The sequence below is a fragment of the Labrus bergylta genome, chromosome 2, assembly GCF_963930695.1.
Source record: "Labrus bergylta chromosome 2, fLabBer1.1, whole genome shotgun sequence".
NCBI classification, from domain to species: Eukaryota; Metazoa; Chordata; class Actinopteri; order Labriformes; family Labridae; genus Labrus; species Labrus bergylta.
The window spans coordinates 11,062,766-11,074,334 of NC_089196.1; the positions used below are offsets into that span (position 1 = coordinate 11,062,766).

General features: G+C 39.8%; 1 protein-coding gene across 1 annotated transcript; it reads right to left on the minus strand.

Annotated features, from left to right (window-relative positions):
* Positions 1–1,175: 1,175 nt before the first annotated feature.
* Positions 1,176–10,075, minus strand: cyp1d1 (cytochrome P450, family 1, subfamily D, polypeptide 1). Its single transcript, XM_065964564.1, has 8 exons — positions 9,725–10,075; positions 9,303–9,585; positions 8,605–9,213; positions 7,606–7,729; positions 7,403–7,492; positions 5,943–6,066; positions 5,785–5,871; positions 1,176–5,649 (listed from the first exon to the last, which is right to left on the minus strand). Exons 2-8 carry the CDS (start codon positions 9,570–9,572, stop codon positions 5,367–5,369), a joined length of 1,587 nt encoding a protein of 528 aa, XP_065820636.1. The 5' UTR covers positions 9,573–9,585; positions 9,725–10,075; the 3' UTR covers positions 1,176–5,366.
* Positions 10,076–11,569: the final 1,494 nt, after the last annotated feature.

Below are 11,569 nucleotides of genomic sequence, written 5' to 3' on the forward strand. Positions count from 1 at the left end.
ACTGAGGTGACATCACTAAGTGAACTCACTGTTGCGTTCATGGGTTTGCGTGCAGATAGCTAATGGGTGCTGCCTGCATGCTTCTATAGAATAAGGCCCCCACAATCCAGTACAGGGCCCCACATGTAACTGAAGAGGCAAATGGAAGTCAGATGGTCATTCAATTTGCATTCCTATTGTTTATGAAAAAAGGCATCGAGTTTGTTGTCCATTAGAGCTTGAGAGGTTAAGTCTCCAGGGCTCCGACCTGTTCCTATACTGTTACAGGGTCATATCCTAACACTGGGAACCAACACTCCAACACGCAAAGGCCCTGTCCGGTTGTTATTGCATATTTGTTTTTTCAGTTAGGCTTGGGCTCTTTAAATAAAAGATTTATAAAGCGGGTAAAGATAACGTTTGTAACATAACATTGTAAGGCAAAGACATTAAATGTGCAAAAGAAACTAGGTTTTTTTCTTGTCTTGTTTTTTCAAATGGAACTTCATAGAGTTTATTGTTGATAGAATAATTAACTGATGAGTTACAGAAAGATTGATTATGGTACTAAATGGTGAGTTTTTTGTCTCATCTTGGCTAAGACTTAAACAATCTGTGAGATGAGGCTTCAACTCGGTTATTTGAGCCAGGGAGGCATGTCTACGCTGATTGTGGATTGTGAACAGTTTCTATAAGTAGATCATCTTTTGTCTGCATGTGGGCCAAATCTTAGTTGTTCAGCAATTTTAATCTGTACTGCGGGCCCCACAAGTGCTATGCCACATTAGAGTTGCGATTGCTGGCTTTGCATGCTTCATGTTATTGGCTGCTTTAGATCAGAGGCCACTCAGCACATGCTCACTGTGATTTGTTATTCTTTAATGTCGGCTATAGTTTGAGCCATACTGTGCTCTGTGGACTAGAACACAAAGACACAGAGAGCAAGAGAAGAGGGGGCTGAGGTCTCATTCTCTGAGTGTGTTTTGTTAATTAATCTATGCAAACCAATTTACCACTGTACATGATTTGTATACATAGCAACACAGTGACAATGATTTCTTTGAAACAGTAAATGGCTTAGGGTTTTTTTTAGACAATTTTGGAATTTATCAAGAAGAGTCTTATAGTACAAAAAATATTAATTACACTTATTATTTTTAAAGTAGAAATTATGCAGACGCATCAAAGTTGTGAGTTACCACTTTATTGTCAGGTAACACGAACTAATATTTACCATGCAAACATATCTTTAGGAGTGAACATTCAATACAGCATTTAACTTGACAAAACTAGAGTCACTCATAATTTGTCGTTAACTAATTCTATTATTTCCATGTTTAAAAAAAGATAAAGATGATAAAGAGGAATAGTCTAATACTGAAATATTTTCAAGAGGTAATTTAACTTTTTAATAAAAACATTTTAATGAACTTAGCAATGGAACTGGCCTCAAAACTAATTGTAATATCAGACAATCAGCTTAGCGTACAATGTCACAAATCACACATGAACACAAGTTTAAGTTTAGCACAGAGAAATATATTTGAACTGCTTGCCTTCTAGTGCAAAAACGTTCAGCTTTCCACTCCATAACATTCACAAGATTAACATGAGTCATTTTTGCTCTAATGCAACACTCATGGTAAGCTATTCAAATGCTGTTACTGTGTTCAACTTTTAACAGTTTATAAAAATAGGTTACGTCAGTACATTTACAACTAATCAGCAACAAAAAAGATATTGTGAAACAAAAACCCAGGATAAGGGTGTATCCCAAGTAAAGGATTGGCTAAATTGATAACCCCTCATCATGCTCTTTAAGAGCGGCTGCCAACTAGTAGTGGCTTTTGTGAAGCAGATATGTGAGTGAGTTAAGTAAAAACTAAGTTTTGGATATAGGTTGTTGGGAGGTGAAGGAAGTTAAAGAGATGAACTAGTGTGGAACAGATCCTTAGGCATTTGTTGGTTCCAGCCAAACTACTTGGCTACCTCTTTAGGTGTTTGGATGTACAACATTGTGGGGAAAGTTCAATGCAACCAGGAAACCATGGTACCCTTAGTGTTAATTTAGTGGTTGGACAGGAAGTTCATCATGATTATTGCAACCACCACCATGAAAAAAAATGCTTCTCTGGCAGTTCTTATATACCTGGAATGATATGCCATTTGGTCCCGGTGCAGATGCGAACCTTGCTTTCTATACCACCTGCTTGATCTGTCTACTTGGGATTAATGGGAACAAAGGGAAGGGAGGTTCTGGAGGGCAAGGCACCTTCCCTGTTGAGCCAAGTGGGATATTCTTGTTTTGAGTTGTTCAAATATGTAGCTCTCCAGTGCTTGTGCAGTTGTCACAAGTATCCCAGAGTTCTTCTGTTCTGACAGATCTGGAGTCAAGTGCACCAGCTGGGCATATGCCTGTGTGTAACATTAAGTCCATTTTAGAGATGAAACTTATGACCAACCTAAAGGTATACCCTGTGCACCAGTTGAACTTAAGCCCTGTTTGAGCTGCACATGGGAGTAACTTTTACACCTAGCATTGAGCAGGCATTAATTAGAATATCACACCAAGGTAACACAAACAGAAAAAGTAACAGTCAGAAAACACGATGGCAACAAGGATGAATGTAGAAAAGCCATTAAGAAAGGGGAAGAGAGTCATCCTTGTTTGCACACAAAACCCCTTTAAATTTGCTCAGACAGTGAGCCGATCTAAAAGTTTTATTTTTGCCGAGCCCTGTTTGAATTAAGGAGCTCTCCCTTCAACTACAGCAGGAGTCAGACTGACACAAGACACTGTCCCCCGCCCTGCAGGTGCTGATCGCTTTGAGTGTCTAATTTTAAAAGACTTGTCTCAATATGTAAGATTTTCATTTGTCAATTTAAAGAAAACACTGATGTATTATTACTAGAAAAACCTTGGGGTGCTCTTTTGATTGAATTTTTTTTTTTTTTCGCTCTACAAAGCCTCCCACCTTAGATTTGTAAGTCTGGATTTTAGACGGCCCCAGAGAGTCTTTAAACCCCCCCTTCTCCGCTCTACTACTTTGATCCAAGTTTTCCAGACAACCATATAGAATTCACCAACCTGAGGAAATCTATATTGCCTTTCTTTTTGAATGGGGGAAATCTTCTTTCACAGAATAACTTGTAATCTCTGCGCCTTTTTTTTTTTTTTAGATGTTTCCAAGGATGTTGAATTGGGTGAGTTGGGAGTACTTGTTGCATAAGGTGGTCTTAGCCACCTGAATTCCGCCAAGCGTATTGGTTTCTTCTTTGTAATTTGCAATTTTTCTATTTTTTTTCCTGTTTGTATTTTTGTCGAGCATTTTGGGCTGCACGCTAGCATGTATGAAAGGTACTTTATAAATTAAAGTTGAGTTAAGTTTGGTGTTCCTTCTCTTGTGGGTTCACAATCTCATCATACTGCTCCTGTTGTTTATGGTGCTCTTCCTGCTGGGAAAGCTAGGTTGTCACTTTCACAAACTGCAATGCAACTGCAAGTGCACGGCAGCACTGTATTGCTCTACCAGGCTCGAAGCTCTTCTTGTCTCACCTGCTAATGCAGTGCAAACTTGCGACTGGTCCCTTCCCCACTGCATTTTCCTCCCTCTCAATGGATTCATAGACCATGATAGGTGACCTTGGATCATCCACAGCTGTGCGTCCTAGATGTATTTTGCTGACTGGTTGTTGCTGTTTCCGTTGTATCCATGTTTTCCGTCCAGTTTAGTCCGTGTTCCATACTGCCTCCAGGTGAACTGCTTGACTTTGTTTTCTGTAAGGGTGTGTAGTTTATTCAAGGGGTCTATGGTGTGAGGGCTTCAATCATTGGTGTTTAGAAAAGGTAACTCCGACCCTGCTGCAGACGGTTCTATTGTCAGTCAGGTTTCCCACCATTCTCTCCTGGATGCCACCTGCTCTGGTCCTGTTAGTCACTGGTGTCCAAGATGAACAGAAAACAGCAGTGCAAAACTATAACAATATTTAAGCTACCATCCTGAGCTCAATATAAGAGAGAAATGGTCCTAGAGTGAATTAAGTACCAAAAGGTAAGGGAAATGCTCTGCTTCTGTCCGAGTGTAACTACTCAATGTCCGACATTTAAAGTGTCTGTAAAATCTTTTTTTTCTTTTTTTTTTAGATTTATTTTTGGGCTTTTTGTGCCTTTATTGTAGAGATAGGACAGTGGATAGAGTCTGAAATCAGGGAGCGAGAGTGGGGAATGACATGCGGGAAAGGAGCCACAAGCTGGATTCAAACCTAGGCCGCCCGCTTGGAAGACTACTGCCTCCACACATGGGGCGCACGCACTAACCACTGCGCCATCAAAAAGGGAAGTCAGTACACTTTCTCTGGATGGATGATAGTATCAAAATGACTTAAAACTTTCTATTAAGGGATGAAGTTCTCATTAGTATTCCTGCTTAGCTCCTCTTTTGTTCCTATGCATGCTTTACATTTGGCTTATAAAATTAGAAATGGCCGATTTCACACTTTCTCTGTTCTCTCTACATCCCTGAAAGATGTCTGGCACGATATCTTATCTTAGTGTGGGGGAGGTCACAGTACCGATGGGCGAGGATGAGGATATTCAAAAACACGAGGGACTTGTATGTCTTAATATATATTTGTTGCGTAATTCCTCAGAAGGCCGCTGAGAGAGACTTTGGAAATGACAGAAGATGTGTTAGCTTAACAGAGTTTGCCTGCAGCTAAAATAAAAAGAGGAGGAGGAGGAACAAGGGAAGGGCGATGAGGACAGGAAGAAGACATAAGGGGGATGAGAACTGAAACTGATTACTGAAGAACTCTTAACTGATGTGGAGGAGATAGGAGAAGAGTTGAAACAAAGAGAAGAGGCGGGCTGACGAGAGTGAAGATGAACCCTGCATGAACACAGTTTGAGGCCTGAAGCACTGATCTGAAACAGCCTCTCTCTTCCTCCCTTAGTGTTTAACTGTAACTAATAACTTTAGATAAAGGCTTTTAATGAGTGGCTGTTTTCAAGCTAGTTTCATTTTTAATGTGATGCGGGACAGGAAGGCGGTGGGACTCCACGCTTCAAAGTTCTGGCAAAGAAGCACTCTGAATGACCCTCGATTGTCATAAATACAAACATAAAGTTAGTTTATATTCAATGCTATTTTAAGATAATTTTAAAACCGTACACATTTGCACAAAAAGTTTTTTTCCCTTTTTTTGTTCGGTTTAGAAACACATTTCCCAAAGAAAGAAATTCCAATCTTTTTATCAATAGAGGTAATGTAACTCTATGGCACTAACATGTTAAGCCAAATACAATGGCTATTAAATGTAATACTTTGAATGTATGTTGTGATATTCCACAACTTCCATACAGAGAATCATTTGGAATTTTTGACAGTCTACACCCTCGAAAAGATGGTAATCCTGTATGGACGTGGTTTCATAGTCAGGCCAAAATCAGTGCTCAGATCCAGCTCCTGCCCTGGTACATTTTCTATCCGCAGCCCGTGGAGCAGAGTGGTCAGGAAGACAAACATCTCCAAACGGGCAAATTTATCTCCAAGACATCGTCTCTTCCCCATGCCAAAGATGAGGACCTTTTCTGCCAGCTCCTTGTTGAGAAGTCCTGAGGAACCCAGGAAGCGATCAGGCCGAAATGTGTCCGGGTCACCCCAAAGATCACTGTTAAGAAGTAAGTATGAAGATCAATAAAATGGTTTAGGAGTAAAAAAAAACCTCCATACTGAAAAGAGACAGGCACCTTTTCCTTTTTTGAAAGTTCAAATATGTTATGAGGACTGTTATAACTATACTCACAGGTCACGATTGACTTGAAATTGGTTGATGAAGACACAAGTATCTTTGGGAATGAAATATCCATTCAGGGTGATGTTTCTCGTGGTACTGAAAGGGAAAAGCAAAAATTAACAGCAACGCACTTTCAATATGAATGTACTGTTGACTAAAGTGCTTACCAGTGAGGAATGGTAAACGGGACATATGAAGCATGACGAAAAACTTCATAAATGAACGCCTCCGTGAATGGCATCTTGGGCTTATCTGAAAACAGAGGCAGTCTGGCTGTGCCAATGTACTCATCTACAATAGAAAAAACCACAACCAGAAAAAAAGTTGCATCCAAGTGATATTCAAAAATTTGAGCAATTCAACCATAGTTTGTTGTTATTTTATTTTATTCTACAAGAAAGATTTATCAAATTGCTTATAAAAGGGCAGTAGTTAAATGAGACTCCATGTTGTAATATAACTACTATAATTATTATATAAGTGTTAGGAGCTGTGTTGAATGCAAGGACCCTGAAGTTGTATCTGAATTTAAATGAAATAACTCTTAGTCTATATAAGAGGTTTCTGAGGTAACTGGATTAGAGTTAGTTTTAATTAGACTATAGTAAAACTTAAAAGTTTTCTGTTTGAAAAAATAGCTGTGCTTGGGGGTTGAAAAAAGGCTGAGTTTTGTTTCTTTGGAGTTTCTAATATTGCATGATCGGGCACTTTACATATAATCACAATGACAAAAGTTGGAGTTCCAAGAATGTTGCTCTGACTAATCCATTAATAATGTTTCCAGTTAAGGTAATAAGGCTTCTCAAAGGAGGAATTGTTAAAATGATAAATTAATTAAAGTGATGCATTACTGAAGAATGTTAAACTATGTGTAATCAATGCTTTGCGTGTTTCGGCCTTTGTGCCGGCCGGGACCAACTCTCTAACCTTTCCTTCTATCTCAGGCTGTTTGTGCCTCGTTCACTGTTCTGATTCACCCTGTCTCCTCGTAGTGTCTCCCTTGCTCTCGCCCCCCCCCCCCCCCCCCCACCCCCCCCTCTCTTTCTCTGTGTGAAAATGCAACGTGCCTCAGAACAGACAGTTCTGTCCCACTTCAAAAGTAGCTCTGGCGTCAGCAAATTGGACCGATCTTTTGTGGGTTTATCCAGTGGCTAACTGTTCTTCAAGGGCACGAGATTGGTCATTTAGTTGAGTCTGCCTGAAAAGTTTGATACTTCCTAACAGATATTGCCTAGCTCCTCCTGTGCATAATGAATTCTTATCACAGAGTCCTTGAAAACATATTTTGGCCTTTTGAACGCTTTCTTTGTACTGATAGGAGCTTAGTTTAGTAATGATCCGTATCTCTGTTTTATATATTGAGTGCTACTTTATGTGAAGCCAAATTAAAAAAAAAAAACTACATTGGTGATGCTAATCATTAATTGGAAACGTTATGTGTTTTGATTATTCAGAATGGCATCGATTAATCAATTATTTCACTGAAGATAAGATGAGCATATGAAGATGCTTACTTAATATAATTTGCCATCGACCATCCTCTTTGACTGTAAAGATTTATTGTGTTACTTGTATAATATTGGAGAAAAACACACATGAAGTCATAACTTTCATGTTAAAACAGTACCTATCTCCTGGTGTATTCTAGCCTGGACGTCGGGGAACTTGATCAGGTACAACATGCTCCACTGTAAACCAGCAATGATGGTGTCAAATCCTTTAGAAAATTGCAAACAACACAAAATATCTACATCAAAATAATCTACATTAATATAAACAGTCTTAGCCAGCACTATTTATCATCAGTGAGGATACACAATAGTGTTTAACCTGCTCCAAAGATGTCTATGACTGTGTGAATGATCTGAGAGTTGGAAAGTATGGCCGTATCTTTATTTTCTTCTCTGTCCTCACAAAGTGAAATCAGAGCATCCGTAATGTCCCGGATACAGTTCTGCAAACACACAAACATGAAAGAATACTTTAAATTGATTTTGTTCATGTCAGTCTTAAATCAATCTCATCATCATTGAAACATCCAGAATTCTTTAGCGACTATAGGTTGTTTTCTGGAGAGATGGAAATGAATAAATTAATAACATATTGAAAACATAATAACACACATTTCAAATTAATAACAGCAATTATTAAGAAAGAGATAGTAATCAGTTATGGTTCGACACGTGTCTTCCAGTGGGATGCTAATTCCTAATTAGAGTGCGTGCAAACATTTTAGCCACTCTGCACAAGAACAAAAGTCCCTCCAAGGGAACTTGTTTGTTATTTTTTTGGCTACAGTTGAACTCACAGCTATTTCTGTGTGAATGAAATTCTAGATTAAAGTGTAAATGACAAATTAGTCAGACAGATCAAAAGAAAACAACACCTAAAGGCACACCTTCCCCACATTAGGCTTTTCTGAACTATGAATATGAATACTGTCCAGTGTTTGAAAAGCCAGTGACTGGTTAGTCTTTAAGATATTAATACATTAACACATTTCTATGGTGGCATGGTAGTTTTTCCATTTCATTAAATAAATATTTTGCACTGCATGTCCCTTTAACCCTTGAATTTGTCATTTTTTCTTTTACTTTCCATTTTTTGCAGGTGCCCATTAAAACTCCATGCCAATAACCAAAACACAAGATTCAATCAAATGGGTCAGAATAAATGGCTACAATAGGAAGTGGAAGTGATTTTGTCTCCTGATAATTATAGCCTCATAAGTAACTGCAATGGTTAAAAATAAACATAAATAAATGTCTCAGTGTGAAATTCTGCTTTTCCTTTGAAAATGTGAATATCTGCCCCTGCCGGCCGCCTTACCTTATCAAAGGTGTTGATGTGTTCCTTGATGCTCTGCTCCATGAATCCATTCATCCTGCGGATATGCTGGACCATCTTTCTCAGAGATGGGCTCGGAAAGTAGCGGAACACAGGGAAAAAATCTGCCAGGTTCCCTGCAGCAAAGATCCTCAGGACCTCGTTGTTGATGTGAACAATAGTGAGAAACTCCTTGTCGTTGTAGTCGTACCTTTTACCAAAGCAGAGGGCGCAGACAACATTTGCTACTGACGTTACCAGGGCCTTAACCGGATCTACACCTATCATATCCCCGTTAGCTGCAGCTTGTTGCTGAATCACCTCGACCATCTCTGCTGCCTCAGCACAGATGTGCTCCTCCAGCAGGCAGCTGGCGCCGGAGCCTCTGGGCTCAGCCTGTGAGAATGACCTGAGGGCATTCTTACACAGCTTCTTATGGAGCATCCAGGCCGGTCCGTACTTTTCACTGAAGGTCATACTGGTCCCGTTGGCTACGGCAGAAAAGGTGAACAGATCAGGTCTTCCAGCGAAAGCTTCTCCTTGCCGAACCAGTGCTTGTCTGATGGTGGAGTAGCCACTCAGGACCACCACAGTCAGAGAGCCAAGGCGCATCTATGGTGAACATATGGATTAAATAATTTACACTTGTTCTCTATCCATCAGAAAAAAATTCAATAATTGTTATTGTATTTACTATTTACCTGGAAAACATCACCATACTGGAGCCTCAAACGGGTCAGAGAAAGATGAATCTGGTCCCCCATTTGAAGCAAATTACCAACGAGCGGCCATGGCGTTGGGCCAGGTGGAGGGGGATATTTTGTTTGATTTAATTGGGGGTATTTGTAGTGACTTTTTCGGCCCCTGAGGGCCATCAGTAGGAGGGTCAGAAGACACAGAGCAACAGTGACACCAGACACGGAGGCACAAGAGTTCTCTTTCATAGACAGAGTCCCAAACGTCAGTCTCATCTTGCCAAGTAAACTGCAAACACCATAAAAGAAAGAGGTGCTGATCAAATTCAATCAATTAAAAAGGTTGTGACTTGAAAAAGTAGCCTACTAAAAGTAAAAAAGACAACTAGTAAAATAGAAAGAAACAAAGATTTTTTTCAAAAACTTACCATGCAGTTTATGGTGTAAATTTGATTAAAAATTGAGAGATTTAGACCCAGATAACAGACAGCAGAGCAGGGGTCCAAACACTCAGCAGGCAGAAGTCTGAGATCTGGTCTGCAGGAACTTCTTGGTTGGAGTAGCTTTTACTCAGGGACGTCCCTTTCAGTAGCAGCCGGGCCCCCTGCAGAGGGAGCTGCTGCACGCTCACAATAGGGAGACGCAAATGGCGACAAAGTTGGCTCAGTGTGAAGGAAGAGTACGTCCCGGCCAGCCAGTGACCGCATCGGTCCATTTGACCGCAGACTGGAACCATTCACGTCATGGGCCCCTCCTCTATGTTCCCTCTGTCCCTCACAGAGGGAACATTACAGTACACTAGTTTGTAAGAATTTGAAGGGATTTTCTGTTATATAAATATTTTTATATACAAGGATGGCAAAAATAACATAAAAATATGAGTGTATGAGCATCCCTTCAAAAAAACATCCAGTATTTAACATTTTTCTAAAATAATAAGATTTTTTTGTATAGTAAACAATTTAGAGTACTTTTCCAATCCTAAATTAAGGATCTGAGTACATCCTGGATCACAAGGTCTGAGACCCCAGCATTGTTTTTATCAATGTTATTTCTGTTGATGTGACACAAGGGGGCGCTCTCTGTCTGTCTCGCTGTCTGTCTGGATTGACATCATGTCCTCCACCGTTTGGACCAGACAAGTCTTAGGTTTGGACTGAGGTCATGCTTCCAGGCTGCCACATGTATCAACACAACCACAACACCTCAGATTGTACAAGAAAAAACCTGAACACACAATCTTACAAAACAATCTCACACACTAATTAGAAACAAAATCAAGATGATTCTATACCTCTTTGATACAGCCTACAAAACAAAGGATGATTGAATGGCTCCACATTCATGCAGCTGGTATTAACACCTTGTAGTTGTTTAAAGTTTTAGCTCTTAATATGTCATTACAAACAAATGCAAAAAACAGATTATTTGTTTTGGGAACAGAAATATGTTTAACCTAAAGACAACTGCAGAGTTAACTGCCCTCTCAAACCATTACAATGTGGTTTATACCAAAGGTTTTTATTTCCCAACACTCTTTCTCCATCTTCTCCCTGGTATCTTAATCCTCATTGTCCTAACTTTCATTCATGCCTGTATTAGTCCTCCTCACTAGTTCTCTCACTATCTCTGTCTTTCTTTCTCTCAAAATCTCTACCCAACCGTCAGTTTAGCTAAAGCTCAACTGTGGAACACCCGGTGCTGTCAGGCCAAGCGACAGCTCCTTTGACCCGCTACTACAAGTCCTCTCCGGACTGAGGCGATCCAGTCTCGCCATTAGGGCTGACAGAAGGAGACACACTGACTCTGTGAAGCCAGACTAGATAGTTAGTTGTTTTAGACAGGGAAGGTGTTGCTTGTGGTCAAACTGTAAAACATGATTACATGTGGTTATAGACCTGACCCCCATAGCCTACAATACTGAAAACTTTTAAATAATCATGCAGACATGCTCAAACTGGACTACAATACGTTTTAGTAAAGGCTATTAGAGGAGTTTTGGGACTCATATGATACCAATATTACGGGAAGAAATTACCAATTCCTAATATGGCAACTCATACAGTGATATTTTTTGAGCTGCATGACATTTAGTCCACCTTTACCCTCCACACAGATTGTTTTCCTGCCTGTTTAAACACCTGTGGATGATACTATGAGGACTAAAGTTAAACACAATAGTAGTTTACTCTGTGGTTTGCATCACTCCATCATTTAATGGGGGTTAATTAAAGAGGTTGTGTTTTCCCTGGGGATAATTCTCAAAGGGATGT

What these genes read in the sequence shown, in the direction of transcription:
- cyp1d1 (XM_065964564.1), bottom strand. Translation starts at nt 9,572, where the DNA reads ATGAGACTGACGTTTGGGACTCTGTCTATGAAAGAGAACTCTTGTGCC. An exon ending in ACATCAACACCTTTGATAAG is followed by an intron (nt 7,730 to 8,604) that starts GTAAGGCGGCCG and finishes GTGTGTTTGCAG; the next exon opens with AACTGTATCCGGGACATTAC. An exon ending in TAGAATACACCAGGAGATAG is followed by an intron (nt 6,067 to 7,402) that starts GTACTGTTTTAA and finishes TTTCTATTGTAG; the next exon opens with ATGAGTACATTGGCACAGCC.